Source organism: Apis florea, unplaced genomic scaffold (assembly GCF_048593485.1).
Source record: "Apis florea isolate Af1SG1 unplaced genomic scaffold, ASM4859348v1 contig_2492_pilon, whole genome shotgun sequence".
Lineage (NCBI taxonomy): Eukaryota > Metazoa > Arthropoda > Insecta > Hymenoptera > Apidae > Apis > Apis florea.
This window is the reverse complement of record NW_028256593.1, coordinates 1,336,555-1,360,656: the sequence shown is the minus strand read 5'-3', so window position 1 is coordinate 1,360,656 and position 24,102 is coordinate 1,336,555. Positions and strand designations below refer to the sequence as shown.

General features: G+C 36.0%; 1 protein-coding gene across 8 annotated transcripts in view; it reads right to left on the bottom strand.

Moving 5' to 3' along the window:
- The window catches only part of LOC105735605 (acetylcholinesterase-like), a 144,513-nt gene that overhangs the window by 23,837 nt on the left and 96,574 nt on the right, over nt 1-24,102 (bottom strand). For 7 of the 8 annotated variants that reach the window (XR_015291519.1, XR_015291520.1, XR_015291518.1 and 4 more), the window contains exons 4-5: nt 14,349-14,512; nt 10,754-10,911 (exon numbers count right to left, since the gene is read on the bottom strand). Coding sequence is in view for 3 of the 8 variants with exons in the window: in XM_086905950.1 (XP_086762076.1) it covers nt 10,754-10,911; nt 14,349-14,512 (322 nt within the window). In the remaining 5 variants the exon portion in view is untranslated. Of the gene's footprint in view, nt 1-4,033; nt 7,344-10,753; nt 10,912-14,348; nt 14,513-24,102 lie in introns of those variants that run through there. The other variant, XM_086905951.1, reaches the window with a different exon arrangement.

The following is a 24,102-nucleotide window of genomic DNA, read 5'->3' as shown; positions in this document are numbered from 1 at the left end:
ATGTGATCCCCGATATTCAAATAAGTTGCGTGACTTCTTTCTATAATATTCAAATAATCTTATGATCCCCCTTTTTACAATATTCGAATAACTCATCCTTCTCTCGTTTCGCAGTTAGCGAATAAAGAAAATTGAAAATTTTCATTTTTACCAGGATCACGCTTCCTTAATTTTCGAATTGAATTAAAAATGTGCGAAAGTGATTTTTGAGTAGGTTAAATCAGAGGTTGAGAACCACTGAGATCCAATACGATCGAAATAGCCAGATCAAGCGCTAGAATAATTAAGGTAAGAAAGGGAATCCATAAGGCAAAGGATTAACGAAAAGGGTGCGTTCGAACGCCGAAGAAGCATATATGTCCTTGCGCTTATTTGTCTAATTTTTTTTTTAGCGAAGACACGTTACAAGCTCGAAAGTATCCAGAACGATTTCCCAATTTTTTTTTCCCCCGAAAAAAATTCTACGTGCTGAATTCACGTCGATAATTTGACATTTATAACATTTATAATTGAAAATCATAGAATTTTCAAAAATTTTCAAATCCTGATTCATCACAAGATTTTGTTTATTATTATTTCGAGAACGTTTGCACCATTTTTTCTCCGGATAAATATGAACTTTACGTGCAGAATTTTCCCCTTATCTTGTTTTTGTGAAAAGGAAAAAAGAAAAATATACTTGCGCAATTTTTCCCACTGAGCCCCGCAATTCGTACAAAGCACGTACTATGTAAAGATGAGGGGGATGGCTGGCAAGAGAATATATAAACAAGAGAATACGATATAAAATATGCGTTGAATAAAGAAAGGCATAATATTTCTAGATGGAGTTAAATGTCGAGAAATGGGAGAAAAAATTATGCGAAACATCTTGAACTGTCAATTATAACAACAAAAAATATCGAGAAAAATTTCTTTGATTCTTCGATTAATAGAAAATTAATTAGAAAATTGAAATTTACAACATTCCATCCATTAACCTGAAAAAGATCAACTTCGTTAATTCGGACCATTACTTTAACATTTATAATACGATCACTGGATCGTATTTTTTGATAAGTATATAATAAGACACTTTTGATCCAGTTATTCTATTCGATTCTTTAATAAAAACAAAATCAAAATTTACTCAACAACATCCCCAATCATTCTTCACTTCAATCCAATCCCTCACTTGTCAAAAATAGAATGAAAATGTCTGGATACTTATCAAGCAATAACGTACGTTTTTTTTTTTTTATATATATATATATATTTCGTGTCACCAAAAAGGCTACGAATCACTCGTGACAGAGATTCACCTCGAATAAAATAGAAAGCCTTAGGCGCGCGCGCTGTATAGATCTGGAGAGTTAGGTCCCGAACAGTTAGGTTAGGTTTGAAATAGGCACAAGTAAAATTACAGTTAGACGTGTAATCGTTTAAGGATTTAAAAAGTTAGGCTACGATTAGAAGTTTTCCCAGTTTTAGGCATCCGGTTAAGGTCTAAAAGTTAGGTCTCTTTGATTAGGTCTCTTCGAAAAAATTGTTCCTTAGGCCTGTCCCTCTAGGCTTGAGCTTTGATTCGCGAGTGTACCCTGTGTATTTTCTAACAATACTCTTGGTATACCAGTGTATTCCTGAATAAAGAATGGGGAATGGGTGTTGTGCCCATATGTGAACTAGCCACGTGGGATATCGTTTATAAATATTCGATACTTGTCGCAACGATTGATTAATTGTTCGTTTTGATAGAGAAAAAGAAGAAGAAGAAGAAGAAGAAAAAAAAAAAAGAAAAAGAAAAAAGAAACTGGTTTCGTGAAGTGTAAAGTTGCAATTTAATCAACGAGTGACGTAGTAGCATTAATAGTGACAGATTGAGGCTCACTATCGAAATCATCTGCGACGATATAATCTACGGTCAACGATAATTATTCGGTAGAAAATATGGTTATGCTACTTTTTTGTCTCTCTCTCTCTCTCTCTCTCTCTCTCTCTCTCTCTCTCTCTCTCTCTCTCACACTTTTTCCCCATTCTCTCTCTCTCTCTCTTTCTCTCTGTTTTCGCCGTTTTCTTTTTTTTTCTTTTTGTATTTTTTTTTAGTTTGTGCACACGCGATGTCACACGGTGATTAAACGCTCGATGCTCTAGCTACTGAAAAGATCTCTAACGATAGAATCAACTCTCGCTATATATGATATATTTATATAGGTGATATGTACCAAATGGAAGATTCATGTTTCAGCGTGCCGTTTGCCGCGAGACGAGCACGAGTTTGCAGCGCACACCGATCGTTAAGCTCGTTCGGGAATCTTTTTCTATATTTTCTTCTATTTTTTTTTATTTTTTTATTTTTTTTTCCACGTCGATAGGAAAGCCTCGAAGTGGTTTGTGGGAAAATTATCTTAAAAACCATGTCGTAACACATTTCTCGAAAAACTTATTCCTATCTTTTCCAAAGCTTTAACGATATTTTAAGGTTTTAAGGATTAGATCAGCTCGATTTTTATCCATCGATTTGATAATTTTCCTTTCGAATGATATTTTATTCGATCGAAGCAACTTGTTTTAAAATAATTTCTCTGTCATGGATCATGGATTCTCTCTCTCTCTTATTATTGTTTCTAATTATAACAATTCCCGATTCCAAACGCTATTTCATTTCAGGAATCGTGATGTAATATTTTAAAAATCGTGGAGAAAAGGTATCACCCAGAGACTCGTTCAAACTCGTCTCGCGTGAAACGATCGCGGCGCGTCCTCGCGACTGTTGCGGAGAAATCATCGAATGGCCTCTTAACACGGTATGTATATATATATATATGTATGTATATATATATATTTATCTTAATCGATCTCTGTTATCTAGAATGTCGCTGTGTGGACACCTACGTCACGGAGCAAAAAATTACACGGGTGCCTTAAAATTGTCTTACGTTCTATTTTGCTCGACGGCACACGGTAATAAGATATACAGCTTGCATTTATTATACGTATATGATACATATATATATATATAGATCCTATACACGCGTATGTGTAGATCGATATGTATATATGTATATATATATATATATATACACACACACGTAATATGTATATGTATATTTACATTGCTTAATAATACATCTCTTAAGTTTCTATTTTGTCTTGGTTTTTTTTTTTCTTTTTTAAACGCGTGTACGAGAGATTATTTCACGAGGTGCCATTTTTTTTTTTTTATTTTTCCTTTCTTTTCTTTTCTGTTTTGTCTTCGTATATGTATACGTCGTATATGTCCATCCTTCTCTCTGTGTTCGTGTCTCTGTTTTTTTTTTTTTTTTTTTTTTTTTTTTTTTTCGTTTCTTTTTCTGTGTGTAATATCTGGCAGCCGTGTGACGAAGCTGAAAAATCGCATATCCCCCATCCCCCTTCCCTCTTTACCCATTATCTCGTTAACCCTTATCCTCTCTTCTGTTTCAGGGGTGCACGAACCCTTCTTTTTTTTTTTTTTTGCCCCTATCTTCCTCCCTTTAACCTCATGTCCCCTTTTTCTTTTTCCAAAGAAAAAAAAAAAAAACAGTCCGGTTGGAAATGAAACGAGTTTTTTATTTTCGTTCGTGTGCTCGCGTTTCTTCTTCTTTTTCTTTCTTTTTTTTTTTTCTTTCTCTTTCTCTATTCTTCTTCGTTACGTTCCCTCGGTTGCACGGTTCTTCAGGGATCGATAAAATATGTCTGTTCGAAGATGGAAGGAATCGTGCATATGGTAGTCTGAGAATTGACTCGAATAAAGAAGCCTCGTTATTTTTCCACACTTTTTTCCACACTCCAGTTTACTTTCTCTTATTTAAAATTCCTTACACTTTTCCCTCCTCTTTTATCTTCCTTTAATGAATACTGCCATTTCAACGGTGCACCCTTGACATTCGCTCCGCCACTCGAGAGTCGCTCGAGTTTGACCTGGACTCCTCTCTCTCTTTCTCTCTCTCTCTCTCTCTCTCTCTCTCTCCCCCCAATGGATTGCAAGAGATCTTCTCTCCCTTCGTCTTTCCATCCTGTCTTTTTACTTAGAGAGAAGAAAAAAAAAAAAAAAAACGACAAGATTATTTTCTCACTGCGCGTTACCTACTCTTCTTCGTTACGTTTCTTTCTATTTTCTTTTTTTTTTTTTTTTTTTCAGTTTTTTAAAATGTTCTTTTGAAATATTTTTTTCCTAGCAATTTTTAATTTTTATCTACGATTAACTTCATCGACTGTATTGTCATTTTAACTGTGCCCATCTTGAAAGTCCAGATCAAAGGTGTCCTTCTCTTGTCCGTGGTCCTTGCTTTCCAAATTCTTTTTCTTTCTTTCTTTCTTTCTTTCTTTCTTTCTTTTCCTTTTTTATCCCTTATTATATGGATCCTTGCGTAGTGCAGAACGGCCAACATTTTTTCAAGGGTTGAGTGAGGATAGCATTTTGTGCGATCGAAGGATAATTTCGAGAGGGTGTAAAAACAAGTTTTTGAGTCGAGTTTCGAGCAGAGATTTTTGAGAAGTTTTTCTTTCTCGAGAAAAAAGGAACGAGTCGAGTTATTGTTAGATGATCGTTCTCGAGAATTCAGACGGTAATTTCGATAGAAAAAAAATTGGTGCAAAGATCGATGAGAAGCGATTGCGCGAAAGACCCTCGTTTAGGCCGTGAAAGTTGTTCTCCTTTGTTCAAAGTAAAGATTTTATTGTCGATCGAAAGACGTTTGTCGTTGAAATTGTTCACTTTTCATCTTCCGGAAATGCTTTCGCGACTCGTGTTTCCGTCCTCGAACTCTTTCAGAGCTCCGTTCAAAATGCCGAATCGAGAGAGGTTCCAACAACGCCAATATGGCGCGTACCGTTTAACGTCTCTAGCGACAGATGGCGTACATGTATTATGCCTAGATTATCAAGGATTTAGTTTAACTTTCTTACGAATCACTTTTCCAAAGCACCATATCATAACTCAATTTATCCAGAATCTTATCCTTATCAAGATCTCAGAATATTCAAAAAGCTAATCCCAAGTTAATCAGAAAGATTCTCTGAAAGATTCCTGAAGGATTAACACGTTCAATGATCCACCAAAAAGATGCTTCCACAATTGCAGAAACTTCGAGAACAAGCAACAAATCCAATATGGCTGTACGATAATCGTATTCAAAGTTGGAGAGAGAACTATCGCTTGAGAACTGTTTTGCCCTTTTTTTTTTTTTTTTTTTTTTACAGTTCATGGAAACATGCTCATAACCCACCTTTTATCCTCGAGTTTATTGAGTTTGACTCAGTTTGAGAGAGGCGATCTCTGGCGAGACAGAGAATTTATTTGTAACGATTCCAAGACTCGAGAGAGGCAAGTTTTGTCCAATTTCATTCGTGGAACGGGCAAGCAACGGAGCGTGAATTCCACGGGAAACTGACACGATCCTTTCCTCTTCATACCCCTCCTCCTCTTTCTTCCCCCATCATCAACCTTACTTGCTCGTTTTTCGTTTCGACGAGCAAATGGCGCTCTCTCGGTTCTCGAAGTGTTCTTCGAAGAGCCACCACGAGGACATCGGACTGCACTTAACCCGTTGAATTTTCGAGTACCTCGAATCCTTAAGCCGGTTTCCAATGGTCGATCGGTTTCGACACTTGGAAACTTCCTTACCAGTTGATCCATGCTCCACTTGATCGCTCGCCTGTATCGAGTTAAAGATTTTATCTTCCTTTTGGAGGATCTCTTTCAGATTAGGATTCGACGAGTGGATCATCCGCCATGTTGGAACTTTTCTTTGATTCTGTCTTTTGATATGTATATATATATATATAACATCGAAATTGCGATTTAATTTAACTGGAGTTGGTTATCGATTCTTTTTACTTCGCGAAACCAGACTGAAAGGTTTTAAAAGATGGAATTCATTTTTACCATCAGAGGATAAAGCAGGCTTTCGGCCTCTTTCGAAAACTTTCTCAATCTCGATTCTCGTTCCACGAGAAGAATCGATTCGAAACTTTCGGCGATTGTCCGAAAAAATAACTCGAAGGAGTTTTTTTCCTTCCTCTCGAAAAGCAATTTCACTCGGCCGAATCGATCTCCACCACTCCTTTCGAACTCTGTTCAAACAGTCGAGGGCCATAACCGAGACTCGTTGTTATCGATCACAAATCCCTCGAGGAGAAGGGGACGACGTGGTTGGATCCGATCCAACCAAACCCGATTTTCGTTTCTTATGTAAAATCGGGGCGCAACTTGTTGCGTTTTACTAATGAAACTTTTGTGTCACGAGCCATCGATTGCACGAACAGGTGGTTAATAGCGGGGCGGCCACTGTTTACGCTTCTCCCTGGCCAACACCTGTTTTTCCCTTCTCCTCTCGCTCGATCGATCCCCCCCATTATTTATGCAAAATTCTCGCCATCTCGTTCATCAAAATTCTTCAGCCAGTTTTTTTAATTCCTCCAATCCACCGCGTTCAAATTCCACTCTCGAGTCCCCCCCCCCCCCCGTCTCTTCTTATGGATCCTTATAGATTTGTCACTTCGATTTTCGAAACTCTCTGCCTCGATCCTGTTTCTTTCCTGCCTTTCCTCCCTCTCCTTGCCTTCGCACAGGGATTTTTGGTCCACTTGGTGGTTGCCTGTAATCGATAAAGGTCCTTCCCGGTCGTAGAGAGACTCGTTAGCAGACTGTGCGCCCGCTGTCCTCGTTTCATCGAGCAACGGTCGTTTCATCGATCTTTCATCCGAGAAGAGAGGCCCAGCCACAATGCTCGCGACGGATTCCCCTCGAATCCGTGTTCCCCCAAACGAATTTGGACTGGCTACTAATTGGATTTCTAAGTTACGTTATTTGGTACGCAAACGTACGACAGACATCCATCCCTGTTGTCGAAACTCTTTCTTCGAATCTATTATTATTATTATTATTATTATTATTATTATTTAATTATCATTACTATTATTAATATTATTCTTTATTTTCTTCCCTCCATGTTTCTCTACGCTAAGAGCAGGAGGAGAGGAGGGGCAAGGATGAGGAGGAGGAGAAAAGGGGATGGGTGGACGCCTGATAAGAAGGAAAGGGGTATCCATCGACCGTTCCGAACGATTGATACACGAAAGAGCAGTGTTGATGAAACACACTACTGACTGAGATCCTGGACGAAGGCCTGATTTTACACCCGTGCAAGCAGCTGGCTGTCTTCGAACCCCGGCTTTCGCAGGAGGAGGCTCTCGATCGATAAACGGCCCCCCCGTCTTACTTTAAATCACTCTCGACAGGACGAGGATCGACGACAGCGCCGTGATCGCCAGGGAATTCCCCAGCTCCCCCGCGCCCGCCGACACGCTCGAGGCTACCGCGCTGCAGGCCTCGGGCGCTGGATCTGGAACAAAATTGGGGGAACAATCGGTGAAAATGGTTTTGAGAAGGGGCTGGCTCGAGAGAGAGAGAGAGAGAGACAAAGGCGAGCATCTATTTAAGTTTGACGAAAGTTTTGTTCGAATACTCGTTTGGGAATTGGTGGATTTTTGGATAATTATTATTTTTGTTCTTATACTCTCGAAGAGAATAATTTGATATTTTGTGAAATGTGAATTTTTATGGTATGGTATTTTCAAATATACGCCACGTCGTTGAAGAAATATTATTAATTGAGATAAGGTGGAAATGAAAGGTGCGATGAAAAAATGTTATCTGAACGTTAATGTAAATTTTTTAATCCACGACGTTGAATCGCGGTTCGTGGTGGTACGAACGTAAGGCGAAAAATAGTCTCGAAGCTCTTGGTTCCGATTGTTGCGCGATCCGTCATTAAATAAGGAAGATCGATCACGAGAGTTCGTCACGCAATTCCACCTCCTTTCCAGTTTCTTTTCAATATAATGTTTCCTACATCTGAATATCTTTTATACAAACTTGGATAAAATTGTTAGAAATTATATATCTTTTAGACGATTAATTTATCGTTTTTTAGGTTATGTTGCCAAATAAACTCGATCGATATCCAATTATTTTATAAATCAATTGATTACACACGTTGGAAATTTGCAATTTGTCACGAATAATCAAAATATATGTCACACATTAGTCTTATATAATGCAGAGAGTTAACATATTCGTGGAACACTTTTGGATTATTTATCAAATCAGATTTGAAAAAATTAAGAAAGAGGTTAGGATTGTTCTCTCGAATGTTTCTTATGACGTTTTACATCATCTATCTCGCTTCATCCAATACAAACGTTACTCAATTCGCTTTCTAACTTAATAAAACAATATTTTTCGATCGAAGAATTTTTCCTGTATCAATTTTTATTTTTTTTATCCTCCTGAAAGTATATTCGTGATATTTTAATTAAATTTTCGACCGACACCGATGATCAAAACCTATTAAACAAGTTACTGTATTCAACAGTTTCGAGAGATTCTGCACACTGGTCTATACGAGCCCTTTAACCACCGTCTGCTGGCGATTGTTATTAAAAGAAACGAGGTGGGTGGCAATTTGCATCCTCCCCTCGGTGAGGGATGGTGGCTAAGTGTCCCATTAATTAAGCTGCCGCTGAAGATTGGTGGGCACGTTGAACGTTGTAATACCAACGTTATTTCGGAGTTTAACGGCGAAAGTTAAACAAGCATTAACCGTTATAGCCTGGTGTTTCTAGCAATTGGCCTTACCGCCAACCAGGGAAACCGATACTTTGGGGGCGCGAATACGTTTAAGGCTAAAATTCTCGGGGGGTCCTCGCTCTTCTCCCCTTGGAGAATTTTCTATGAATGATTTTCAACGCGATTGTATCTAATTTTTGATAGAGCGATTGGCTGAGGATGAAAATTTGAAACAATTCATCTAAAATTCTCGAGAGTTAATCGTTCACAGAAATAATTTCTGTTCTTCGAAACTTGGCAAATTCGTTTAAATTTATCAAGAGGATAATCAGTCTATTTAGAAATACAATTTTTCGTGATTGTTCTTTAAGATATTTTTCACAAGTGTGTATATAATTGTTCAATAATAACTTCAACTGGAAGCAACAAAAGTTAATACAGAAGAATCGGATATTTTATTCTTAAATATTCTTAAATGGATAAACAAAAAAAAAAAATATTCTAATCTCTCCCTTGATCGAATAATTTTCGTAAATTTCGATCAATCACGGAGAGTTAACGAAGGATCAAGTTAACGCGATAAGAAATAATCACAGAGTATCGTGATAAAAGAGGAAGAAAAAAAAATTTAATTCCTTGTCTCGTAATATCGTGTAATAGATTTGCGGTAGACTTTGTAGCGAGGAACACGAACCATAAATTTTCATACACAGATCTTAATCCCTTTGATAAATAGAAAAAAAAAAAAAAAAAAGAAAAAAAAAATAAAAAGTTAACGATCGAAGCTGAACGATCTTCAGGAAAAGAAAAAGAATCCAAGAAAATTAATTTATATCAACCATAATTATTCCGAAGGATTAATTCAACAATTTCTTTCTATCAGAAGAATTCATCATCTTTTTTTCTTTTTTTTTTTTCGATCTCGACAAAACGTTCGTTAAAAAACAAAGGACGTGGGGTTTGGAAGCAATTTCGTTGGTGAACGATAACCAGGAAGTGGAATGGCGACATCGAATTCGATTCGACCAAATACCAGCTTTAATCCGGAACAATCTCGAGCAAACAAACGCTGGGAATTATGCGGGAGAGGGACGAGGACACGCAGGGGGTGGACGAGTCGTCACGCGACGAACAACTGGATAATTGTTCGAAACGTGGAAACAACATCGAAAATCTCGCGACCCAGCTTTGAATTATTTATCGCCTCGCATTATCGGCCGCGTAGATAGATGGGTTGGATAATTTCTAGACGTAATAATTGCCTGTGGTAACTGCTGCTAATGCTGTGGACAAACGAGGCATCGTGCTCGATGGTGGAAATAAAAAATAATCACTCGCCACTGGTGATTTAAGACAAAGCAGTTTTGATAACGCTTGCGCGATATTTTTCACGGAAAATTAGATATATATATATATATATTAAGAATAGAAAAGACTCGTGTAACGAGAAATTGGAGAAAGATGTTGGTGGCGTGGTGGATAGAGCGTTCGACTTGCGTCTTGGAGGTCACGGGTTCGATTCCTCGTAGGGAACGAAGTAATTTTTCTAATGGTTTTTTCACCATTTTTCTTTCCAATTCTTGCTCGTAAATGTTAGAACATCTTTATCCAAGATAAAAAATGAGGATACAACAGTGAAATGAAAAAGTTTTGGGGAGATATCTATCTTCCATCTTTATTTGGAAGTCGAAATAATAATATTTATCATGTATGGTTTTTTGAGAATTTATATGGTTGTTTTAAAGGACGTATAAAAAACAATTATTTAAATTATTTAAGAAACTGTGTTTTATAAGAAAAGAAAGAGATCTTTAATGAAAAATTTCTGATGAACACGCGGGTTCCATTTAAAGTCCTTTGTAAAAGGAAAGAAGAAGATTACAGGAAAAAGATTTTTCAAGGAACTTTTTCAGTGATATAAGAGAGAAGGATGAAAAAGGATACGATGATTTTCTTAAAAGAAAAATAGTGTTGTATAGTTCTTTAAGAAAGAAGAACATTTGAAGAAAAAACGGAGAAAATCAAAAAGATAAAACAAAATAGGTATTATTAATAAAAGCAATTAACCAAAATTTCTGAAGGGAAAGAGAGAGAAAAAAATTTAGAAATACAAAAATTACTAAAATATTAATAAAAACGTATCTCAAAAAAATTTTAAAAATTAAGAAACATGGTGCTACAAACCTGGTATTCCTTTCAACTTTGGCAGAAATTCGTTCCAGAAAGCACAATACGTTGTACGTGGCCCTTTACCAAGACCAGTCTTCTCCGCATCGAAGATGAAATATTTTGGTTCGTCTCTCGAATATGATGGCCATTCAGAGTCTTCTTCCGTTGGTTTTCTGAAAAAAAAAAAAAAAAAGAAATCAACCACGTATCCAAAAACGATTCGTTCAACGACCAAATTTATTAACAAAATAATTCCTAAAAAGGTATATATTGTATTCGAAACGAGGAAACAATGTAACTTTATAACGATGGTGTGGGAACAATATTATATCGAAAACGACAAATTTATATACATTTTTTCACATCGTATCGCTAATTGCCAACAAAGAAGAAGAAAATTGTTTTGCAGATAATTAACTCAAGTAATATATAACGAGCATATTTAATCCGATCTCGTTTAAAATTAACAAACAATCGATGCCACCAATTAATAAATTGGACAGTTTCTGGAGAGTGCTTTATTAATTATTGAAAGAGCACGCCTTCTCGCCACGATCCGCGTGTATCAATCAAACATTTACACGCGCCATCTTCCCGTTAATCAATTAGCCACCGACATATCCATCTTCTTCTCGTTCATCAAGCGTTGTTCATCGAAACTAATTACGAAGCAAAACACCCATCGAAGTAAAATGATACAACGAAATAAATATCGCAAAGATGAAATATATATATATATATATATATAAAAGGAAAAGAGAGACAGAGGAAGAGAGAGAAAGAAAAGAGAAAAAAAAATAATCAACGTGTTACAAAGATTCCTAGATAAGTTGATAATCGTTTGGAATGAAAAAAAAAAGAAAGGAAAGAGAGAGAGAGAGAAAAAAATAAAGAATCCCGGAGGCTTGATGGATGATGTCCGCTCGACACGTGACATATCGGCCTCTTTGTGTCCAACCTTCGATAAATAATTCTTCAGTTTCCAGTTAACCCAGATTGAAAAGCCGAGCCACGAAACGCGTCGTAGCCTCGCGATCGTTAATATTTAATCGGAGTCGTCAAACACAACGATGAACCCAGAACGGAATTAATTCGAGGGCCGAGTTTCCGTTCGGCCAGCTACGTCACAGGCCTCCCTGGCAACCTTCTGCAATTATTAATCGGCCCTCGGATTTAGAGATCGGGGATCTATTCTCGCGACGAAAGGTCGTCGTAACGTGGTGATTTTTGGTGAAACGCGGAAATTTGAGAATTTTTTTTTTTTTATTTTCAAAAGAATTCCGTGAAAGGATAGTTTTTAGTTGGTGGAGAAATTTATTATTCTTCTTCGTTTTGATTTTTTGGAGATTTTAAAATTGTGAAATTTTTCAGCGCTTTTTTTTATTTTCGGATGGCGTTGAAACGAGGCCAGGCGTGAATACGAAATGCAATTTTTTTAAAATGAGCAGAATAACGTTTTTTTGGAAACATATTTCGAGACACGAGTTTATTTTTACGAAGGAAATTATCGAGATGATCAATCGAAAGTTTAGAGCATTCCACTTTCTGATAATGAAATGAAATGACAACGGTTAAAATAAATTGCGTTCCGAAAAATTAACCGAACAAAATCAAAAAAATTTGTGTTCAAAAAATCGTAAAAAAGTTACTCCACACTTTCTAATAATCAAAAGTGACTTTTGACATCTGCTATTACAGAAATAACAATTTGTGTTCAAAAAATCAAAAGTTACAATTTAACATATACAAAAAGTTACAAGTTACTCCACACTTTCTAATAATCAAAAGTGACTTTTGACATTTACCGTTAAAAAAATTAATTTGTATCCAAAAAGTGCAACATATCAGAAAAATTCAAACATACAGTTACAGTACTCCACACACTTTCCAACATGACATTTGACATCTACTACTTACGGAAAGCTAACTCGTAAAAGGTGCAACAAATCAGAAAAATTCAAACTTTACTTTTACTTCCTACAACGAAACATGCTTAGCTAGAAAATAATCGTGTATAAAGGATAGAAAAAATCCCCTTTTCCCCCCCCCCAAAAAAGGTTCTGTTCGACATGATTCTCTTATCGTTAAATAGCGATAAATTTGCCTTGCCCCACCCGATTCGAGCGGACATTGATTTACGACCGGTTAATCCTACACGGAATGAAATATCATCCGATTCTTATCCCGTTAAGTAAACCATCCTCGCGAAATGGCCACGTTTAATTTATTTATAGGGACACCGCGTGATACACCTTACGCGACCATCACTTTGATCACACTTTATAGGCTTTACGCGTCCAATACATCTTCGAGATCTATTGCGTGCAATCCTACGCAACCTGGACGATAATGCAGCTTCGTAAAATCCGTGTGCCGGGTCAACAGAAACGGTGCACAGTGCAAACAAGACGCGACGATCAATAATTTCATTTCGTTAAGAGCGAAATTGACTCTCCTCGATCGTTTATAAGTCAGTGTCTCTCAATGTGACACGTGGACAGGAATTTGACAGAAATATTCTTTCTTTTTTTTTTTTTTTTTTTTTGGATCGATAAACGATATTTTATATATATATATACTTGTGTCGTCTCGTCTATTTTATTCTTATGTCTTTTCGAATACTGTTCGAATTATGCCAATCTGACAAGTTAAGTAAAATTAAAAATATTTCTCTTCGTTTATAATCATGTTCTTTTCAAAAGTTGATTAGATTATTATGCTAAATGATATTGAAACTTTTGAATAAAGAGAGAGTCCACACTGGTCTGTGGACTCGATGTTGTTTTTGAAAGCTTTTCCTTTGAAACAGATAAAAGATTTTAATTGTTTTTGGAAAATTTAATTGATCATTAGAGAGAGAGAGAGAGAGAGAATTTGGAATCTTTTCCTCTTTGATTTTTGGGACATTTCCAGAAAATGTCGATGATGGAGGAGTTCGTTTATTTTTTTAGACTTTTGAGCGTTTCCAGAAAATTTCCATGATGGAAGACTCCTCTGTGGTTTACAGTCTGAAGAAATAGGTCGAAAAGGACAGTCTAATAAATTTCTACGAATTTTTTACCGCCCTCCCTTCCCTTATTTTTCAAACTTGGAATTCTACATAGATCAAGAGTTAGATTATGAATGTAACGAACGATGGCAGATAACAAACTGCTAACCTTACCAGGAGAGTCGATTCAAATCTTTAACGATAAATTATACTATATTTCCTACTCCATATTATTTCCTTTAATTATTACTACATCTCAAAAAAAAAAAAAAAAAAACCACTTTCATCCATAATTTCCTTCAAATTATAACGAAATATACATACAAGTAATTAAGATTTTTAAAAAATTTTCAAATCGTCGCGATACGATATCACAATATCGTACGATAATAATATTTTCATTGGAAAGAGACAAGAAGGAATCAATTTTGTTTTCTTAAATAATATTTTTCCTTTTCCGTTGTAACGTAGCTGCAATACGCACACTTTGATTCGTGATAACAATCCCACCCACTCGTTCGATATTATTTCGTTCGTTTCATTTCTCTCTCCAGGATAATGGTTCTTTTTTTTTCGTTTGGTGGGCAAGAAAAAAAAAAAAAAGAAGAAGGGTCAACTTACCCCGAATAGGCGAATTGAGAGAAGTAGAGTATCATTCTCAAGGACAGATCTCGTTCCTTGTCGCTGTACTTGAGAGACTTGTTCAGGGGATGGCCGAACACGTACTCAACCTCGTCACCGTGCAATACGCCCATCCACTCGCCCCATAGATTGGTGCTCGTCCTCTGCAACATTGCGTGACATGGCATAAATCCATCGATATTAATCGCACGCAATATTTGTTGCGTTCTCTGCAACTTGTTTGTACGAAAAATTTCCTTATTTATTAATTACATTGACATTCGTAATTCACGATTTTGCAAATCATCATGTATAAAAATTTTCGTTAGATCGCAGCAAAATCTCCATTCAAACTTATGCCATTCATTATTTCCCATCGTTTGATAATTTTATTTACATTAGTTAAATCATCCTTCCCTTCCAATTTGATTAAATTTAATTCCACGAATCTTTCCACAAGAATCTTTATACACGCAAACTCTCGTCAAACGAGCACTGTAAAATAGCGCGCACTTCTAGCTTGTCGTCATGTATCAACCCTCGCCCCACAGATCGACCCCTCTGACTCTCCACTGACGCGATATCGCGTTCCTATTAACCGACCATCCCGCAGTTTGTCAGTTTTCATTTCGCACAGGCGCCACTTGCCACCTGGAAATGGTATTTCTCGTTGGGAAATTGATTCCCTATCGAGTGGAGAGGGGGGAAAAATTTTGGAAAATTCCAAATTGTTGGAAATCTCTCTGGGAAGGGATGATCTTCGTTTCGAAAAATAATTCATCCCTTCCAAGAGAGATTTCCAAGACAATGGAATTTGGAATTTTCCAAAATTTTCCCCCCCTCTCCTTGATAGAGAATCAATTGGATAGGAGAGTATTAAAAAAATTTGCAATCATCATTTTAGTCATTTTAAGTATCGATATTATCGTACCTGTCTGGAATAAGAGATCCAAGAATAAGTTTTTACTTATAGATATAGTTTAAGATGAAAATAGCGTTGTGACGATGGATAGAATCTACAAGTCCTTCGGATAAATTGGCGAAAGGAGGATTGATCGACAGAATTTACAAGTCTGAAGTGTGTATTTATGCGTAAAATTATTATTTTATTATTGCGATTTCGTTTTAAAATATTCGATGCTTAAAATATGCATCTGTTTAATATATATTAAATTAGAATTTGATTTTTAAATCTAACCTAGCTCGATCTAACCTAACCTAAATTCAGATCAGATTTTATTATTGCATTTCTTTATTACGTATTCACTGTTAATTTAAGAATCGAGTTTTGACACAAACTATAAATATATTTAACTCCACTCCATTTGCAGAATTAACCTAACGCTAAAACACGACAATTGAAGATTTTATGCATTACATTATTGATTCAAATTGTTGAAAAGATAAGATCTGCTGAAATCGTTTATCGGTTAATTTAAATTTGATCAAAACTTAACCGTAATCCACGTAACAACTAGGTCAATAACCCACATCCGTCTCTTTCTGCGGGTAACGCAAACAGGTTACCTGCCAGTCTATAATAACGTAACCAGGTTGTCAACTATCGTTACTGTCAGTTTATTGAATATCCATTTGACTGCATGAATTAATTAAAAAGAACGACCGAGGAAGACTAGGAACGCAGCACGGTATTAACCGACGAACAAGGGGCGTTACTCGAGATGCCCAGGTGTCTACTGGAAACTGAAATTATTCTAATATAGCGCTTCCGTGGTGAAATACAGTACCTTTGGAGGATCAACGAAGCGTCAACGGGTTACGTAGGAACCAAGAAATGTTTCTTGCCTCGAGACGTGTACCGTGTTTAAGCGTTCCTCACACGATGAGACTTCGCCTCGGGGCGAGTGATGGGTTTAACACCGCTTCGAATTGTTTCGAATCGAGCAGAGATGATATTTGAATGGAACGAATATACATCGCGGAGACAAACGATTTAAGATCGCTCGTCAAATATGATTCAAAGTAACTTCAAATAGTCTTAAAGGTCACGCGTGAAACTTATTTCGTGATAAGTGATGGGTTTAAGAATCTCCACTCGATTCAAAATAATTCCTCGTGGTCTTGAGTCCCTTGTACGATGAAATTTGGATAAAAGTATACAATTTGAAATAATTCCAAATAGTCTTAAGGATCGCATTCGAGATAAGTGATGGGTTTAAGAATCTCTACTCGATTCAAAATAATTCTTTGAGTCTCTTGTACAATGAAATTTGGATAAAAGTATACGATCTGAAATAATTTCAAATAATCTTAAGGATCACACTCGAGATAAGTGATGGGTTTAATCTCTACTCGATTCAAAATAATTTCTCGTGGTCTTGAGTCCCTTGTACGATGAAATTTGGATAAAAGTATACAATTTGAAATAATTCCAAATAATCTTAAGGATCACACTCGAGATAAGTGATGGGTTTAAGAATCTCTACTCGATTCAAAATAATTCTTTGAGTCTCTTGTACAATGAAATTTGGATAAAAGTATACGATCTGAAATAATTTCAAATAATCTTAAGGATCATATTCGGGATAAGTGATGGGTTTAATCTCTACTCGATTCAAAATAATTCCTCGTGGTCTTGAGTCCCTTGTACGATGAAATTTGGATAAAAGTATTTCAAAAATTTGAAATAGTTCCAAATAGTTTTAAAGATCATATGCGAGACTTATTTTGAGATAAGTGATGGGTTTAAAATTACTTGGAATTGTTTTGAATCTTTGCTCGTCGCGCTATTTCAAAATAATTTCAAAAAGTAAACTTAAGGCATCCTCTGCATAGATAAGCGATTCGAATGATCTTGACACAATGATGATTCTGCACAAAAAAAAAAAAAATACTCATAAAATTCAAAATATCGATGCATATTAACGATCAACACCTCTATACTGGACACTTGTATCAAACTAGAGTAGAAAATACGAAAAATTCTTTCTCACGAAAGATCTTCTCACGATCAAATACAGCGTTATAATAATAAGAAATCTGTATGACGCGTACATCGCTTAAACCCATCACTCGCCTCGAGGCAAATCTCATCGCGCAGAGGGCGCTTTATCGCCTCGGGCCTAGGGGAAAATTGTGGCCCGGCTCGGAATCGTTGGAAATTGAACGCCTGTGAATACCCTTTGCTCAGTTGACGTACAATGCCGTCAACTTTCGCCAGAACTCCTTTCCCGAACACTTTCTTCTCTTGTTGGGAATTTCCGAATTGTATAGGGAATTCCACCCCGTCTCTTCAACTTTTCATTGGTTTTTTTTTTTTAATTTAAGGGAAGGGAGAGGAGAGGGGACACGCGAAATCTGTTCAATTTGAACGGAATCCAGATGGATCTGATTTGGGGAATTCTTTCGTTCGATCGTTGGGATCGTTTCCAACAAGTATGGTGGTGGACGCGGGACCAGATGTTTTAAACGGGAAATTAATTAAGGCGTTGATTAATTTGATGCTCGAGATCGAGTTTCGAAATTTGAAACGTGAAATTCGTGGAAAATGGTCGACGGTGTGAGTGTGGAGATTTTTTTTTTTTTTTTTGAGAAAAATAAGAGAAGTGAAAGTAAGGGAAAGAGGTAGAGGTAGAATTTTTTTTTCTTTTTTGTAATTGATTCTTTTACTTATTTATAAAATAAGAGGATCGATAGTTAGTGTAGGATATTTTCTTTTGATGCTTGAGAACAGATCCATCATACAATTTTGAAGGGAGATTTTGACGAGATCGAAAATTTAAAAATTCATGAAACATGGTTGATAGTCGAGTATGAGGAAAGATGGGATGGAAAGTAAATCGAATTTTTTTTTCTTTATAATTATTATTCTTCTATAAAATAAACTATTTTATTGGTAAATTATAAATTAAAATTTAGATTTAATAAATAAATTTGATTCAATGATTTCTTCATTACGATTAAAATTCAATTTGTCAATTCACTATCTATCTTTACTTTATCGAAATATTTATATCCTTTTTAGTTTTCTACTTGATAAATAAACTTATTCTTTTCACATATAACTTACTAATATTTAAAATTTCGATGTATCTCTGTTTTAAAACGCGATCTTTTTTCTTTTTTTTTTTTTTTTGAATAGCTACGAGATAGTATTTGTTAATCGATAAGGGGATGAGCAAACACGTGGGCACCACGTTGTTTAAATCACAGTGTTTGCGACGGATCTATCGTGTTTATCTTTGATCTAGACATTGGTGTTTGTTAATTGTCTGACGACGAGTACACTTTCTATATATATTTCTTCGTATCATCTGTGTTTCTCCATAAAATGCATTTTATTGCATCAATAAATAAATTAGGAATATATGTATAACAAAGTTGGAAATATTTCATGCGAGCCATTGATTTAAACCCATCACTTAAATCAATGCATCATGCTTCGATATCTACACAGGCTACATTAAATTAATTTTCATTTAAAAAAAGAAACTTAACTCTTTCGTTAACATATATACATATAATAAAGAATATTCCACTGATTCGAGGGAAAAAAAATCAAAATCATTTTTAAAGAGTTCCACAAAGAATTTCTCCATTCCCATCCACTTAAACCCATCACTTAAATCAATGCATAACACTTCGATATCTACATTAAATTAATTTTCATTTAAAAAAAGAAACTTAACTCTTTCTAACTCGAAAAAAAAAGTCAAAATCATTTTTATAAAATTCTACGTTAAAATCTCTATAATAAAAATTTCAAGAAAAAAAAAATCAAAATTACAGACCTCTCTATTCTCCATAGCAAAAAATTTCAACTCAGTCTTATACATTCCCGATTAACAAAATAATAACAACGATATAGCGATATCCATTGACTCCAAGCCAAAAAAAAAAAAAAAAAAAAAAAAAAAAAGAATTCGAACCCAGTTTCCATCATCGAGGGATTGGAAAAATTAACGCGACAAGAATACGAGGACGTAGGACGAGAATAGAAGCGGCTAAGATTCCACAATGAGAAGGAAAACGTACGTAATGTATATCTAGCCAGGATTTCTCGTCTATTTTCGCGCAGGCAGGAATAGGTAGAGCGACGAGGTGTATCCCCCAATTGGTGGGGCCGTGTTATCAACTGGGCCATTTATTGATTCAGCCGCGGCCTGTATTCTTAAATCCCGGCCAGATACGACGGAAATAACTGGGAATCCGTGCATAATACGACGACGACGTCCCGACGAACTTCTAAAATGGACGGGGTTGGAAAATCCGACACAATAGGATCTCGACCCAACGACTATCGAAGGAAGAGAGAGAGAGAGAGAGAGAGAGAGAGAGAGAGAGAGGGGGAGGATTTTAGGATGGAATTAAATTCGACCCGTTCGAGGTCGGACCGAATTATCCGTTGATCCTTAATTGACACAGAATGGAAGAGGGTAAAAATAAAAGGTTTCTCTTCTCAGGGGCCTCGCGTGTTTTCCCTCCCTCGATTCGAGGGAGGAAGTCGTGACCTCCGATTATGAGGGTCAGAGAGAGAAGAGTACGAGAAGATGTATTTATCGATGTTGCGCTCGCTATTTGCGGCGGATATCGTGATAAAGTTAGAATTCGAGAATTGACGTATTGCGTCGGAGTGGTTCAGAAATTTTTTTCCTTTTTTTTTTTTTTTTTTTTGTAACGATTCTTGAATGTGAAAGTTTGGATATAAATTATCGATGGTTAGTTTCTGCGTCAAGGCAATAATGATTTATTGATATGATTATAATGATTTTGCAGAAGATTATTATTATCTGAGAAATATGCAAGCACGTTCGAGAAAAAGTTTTATCGTTCATTGATGCACTTTAGGCACTGTTACAAATGTACTCGATTTTAGTGTACGTTTTAAATATATTGGATAGTTAATAAGCACGTGGCGCTAGTATCGCATCACCAGCCGCCATATTGTTAAGAAGTAACCAAACAAACTTTATGAAAATTAAACAAACTGTGATAACGCTATAATCGCGTTTATAAAAAAATCGAAATACCAAATTGAAAATTTGGAAACTGAGAAAAAATATACGAGCAATATGATGATTCGACAATTAGAATGATCAAAAAATTTTCGATTATATCGTCGTTGTTACACGGGTGTGAAAAGTTAATGGATTTGTTCTCAACTTTCCACGATTTTTCAATCGTCAGTAATGAATTCTGAAAACTTTTAAAAAAAAAATCTCTATCCACAGTCGTTTTTAAACGATAATAGATAGAGAGAACTTATCAAAAAATCTCCGGATCACCGCTGGCCAAGTAGAGAAGAAGTTTCGTTTAGATATGAGTTGAAGTGTTTTCCTAGGTACGATCTAGGTTTTCAATCGACAACCGTTCCACAAAGCCGCGACAAAGTGCTCCACACCTCCTCGAACGATCGCAACGACAAGTTTTTCCGAAAAACTTGGATCACCTTTCACCTCGAGCATCGAGTCGTGGAAAAAGTTTTGAAATCGCCATCGAACTTTCATACGACACCGACAGCCGAGTGAAGTCGAGTACTCGATCTTTTTTCTTTTTTTTTTTTTGAGAGACGAGACGTGAAACAGCCTGGTCTTTGAACAGGTGAAACATTTGTTCTTGGAGGTTATTTATTCGCGCCCCTTCTCCTCGAAATCATCACTTTATTACCACGATGAATCACAGATTTCTAAACTCGTGGAAATATTGGTTACGGGAAGGGTGATATTGGATCGAAGAATAATATTGAATCGTCGTGAAAATTCATCGTGGATTTAAAATGTGTGTGGAAACTGGAATGCAGGCGAGTTTTAGTTTCTAACTCTTATTGTCGGCCATGAATTTAAACGGTCCAAAATTTTGCATTTTCTCAACTCAAGTTGGTTTGCATTTTGATTAACCTTTCATCGGAAAAATTATGATTCATAAGAAAGAAGAATCGTAAAAAAGAAAGAAAGGAAAGAGAAAGAAACTGCCATTTCTTTCTTTCATTGACTTGAGAACTTTTATAAAGAGAGAAATTAACGATCTTGTGATATTTTGATAAATGTAAAAAATTCGATTCGATTGAATTTAATTGGAAATAATTATGGGAATTATTTTCAACTTCAATGGAATTATGTTTTCTTTTAAATGAATTTTTTGAAGTAATTCGATATTTCAGAAAGGAAGAAAATTTGAATTTTGATTAAAGAAAAGCAAAAAAAAAAAAAAAAAACAAATTTTGATTTTTTGTCTGAATTAAAGGAATAAACGAGGAAAGTTTATGAACGTTGTCGTTATGGCGGTAATTCTTGCTCGATAAACGTCGTTAATTTTAACGATGTTTAAAATTACAAAGGCAACAGTGGGAGAAAGAGGGTGGAGTGGGGATGAAGATCGACCAAAGAGAAACTCAGGGGCAAGCATAATGATATGACGATCGATAATACCCAACAGAACTCGATAGAAATTTCGTTATATTTTAGCTTTAATAATAAACGCTTGTCGAGTATTTTTTAATCAAGTTCGCTTGTTCCCTACATCACGTTAAAATCACATTGTTATTCTTTGCATGTTAAAAAAATACTTGTACTTCGCAAAAATATTTTTCAGAATTTATCGTCAATCTTGACAAAAACCAAATGAAAAATTAAATCAAATTTATAAAAAAATAAAAACGAAAAATCGACCATGATTTATTTATTGTGGTTGATTCGTACTATTTACTACCGATTTTCATATTCGTCTCACCAATTGCCGACATGTTCTACTTAAACACTTCGACTTTTCATTTCTTCCTTAAAGGCGAATTTACATTTTATGCATCTTGTGGATCGTTCACAATGATCAAGTGAAACAAAATACATTTAGAACAGGTTTAAACTTAAATTCAATACAATAAATAAATTGAACAATTATCATTTTTTGTATAATTGCATGTTTAAATCTAAATTCACTATAAAACGAGAACTAAGGAATCGAATTATAACTGTAAATACTTCAGTTTTTGAATATTCAAAATAAAAGAATGTAAATTCTTCTTTACTTTGAAAAATTGTTGTTATATTTCATAATTCTCAAGGAATTATATATCCATTTTTCGTTAAAGACACTCGATTCGAATGCCTCTTTTCATCGTTAATAGCCCGGACCATCAATCCAACCGATCCAACCGGTTTTTCCACAGATTTTCTTTTCGGGAAACGATTCCACGCCACGGTTGTCAATAGTCGTTGAACCTTTGGATACCTTGGATTCACTCCTTTCAATCTTGCTTTCCAACACCGATCATTGAATGGCGGCTCCGCGAGAAATCGCGATCTGGCTCGGTCGATAATGAAGTTTAGCAGCAAGAAAAACCACCCACCATCGTGAAAAGAGATTCGGTCTGAAAGAAGGCTTTCAACCAGTCTCGTGTCTCATTTCCATTAATCTCGTCGGCTAATCGCCCACGCGATTCAAAAGAATCGGGTGTGATTTATTTCTTGGTCGCCATTATTATTCCCTTCGTAAAAGAGAAAATAATCTTCCGATAAATGATCGATCGTTAAAATAACTTAATGTCTCCCAGATGTGGATATATATTATAATCAGCTCGTTTCGAATGAAAACGAATCCAGATACACGTATTTTTCTTCAACCTTTGAAAACTTTTCTACGATTTTTCGGTAGAGGTTAGGATACGCGTCGATAAGGAAGGGAGTTCTGGAATTTTCTGTCACGTGACAGGTCGAAAGCTAGGAAATCAGCGTACGCTGATGGACGAAATGTGTTTCGACTTTCGAAGCGACGGATATACACGCGTAGTTTCCACGACAACTATCCACTTCCTTCCACTTCCTCTTTCTCGACGTCTTTTTACCCGTTTCTGACCCACTTAACGGCTTTGAACTTGTTTCGCCCCTTGCCAAAGGGAAACTTGCACGATTTCTTTCGAGCATCTTCCTCTCTCCCCTAAAAAAAAAGTCTCCCTATCGAGTTCGAGAACGAACGAGAAACTAAGAGAGCTAGTTCCAACACCGTTTTATTTTCTCTTCCAAACTCGAATATAAAATTTCGAGAAATTCGAAAAAATGGACGGATTTGCTCGAAAATCCTTTGCAGAAACCCACAGATCGACCAATTAACCGTGTTGTTTTCTTCTTATAGGAAGAAAGAGATCAAGGGTTGAAGTGAGGGGTGAAGAAAGTTTAGCGTGAGGGAGGAAGGAAAACGAGTTGAAGGAAGGCTAACCTGGTGGCGAAACCGTTATTAAGATTACGGTGGGCCGCGCATGAGTAACGACATCCTCCTTTGCCTCCAACCATCGTTCCCTGATAAATTACCTCCTCCCTTAATTACTCGAGTCTCAACATTCCGTTTATGTCCGCGTATTTCACGTTTCAGTTAGTTCCAGTTAGGGAGAGGAGGAATCGCACGAGAATGAAGCACGTTTTGGATACGAAAGAGTTTGGAAAGAGTTATCCATTTTTCTTTCTCGATCAGGTCGAGGATACGCAAGTTTAAAATGAGGTTTTATCTCAATTAGAGGTTTGAATTAAATGTTTTTTTGTTCTTTCTTTGATTTGGATTAGGATTAGATCGTGGTCTAAATTAAATGGATTTTTTTTTTTCCAATCTTGAGATTAAACCTGGGATCAGGTCTGGTTTTGGTTGGAATTAAATTTTACAATTAGATCTTTTACATCCTTTTTAATTCTCTCGAGATTAAATTAACCAGATCTCTGCCGAGTATTTTGCTTTTTCTTTCTCCAATCCCAAGATTGAATCTGAGTTTTGGTGGAAATTAACTCTCCGAGAAATATTTTTACTTATT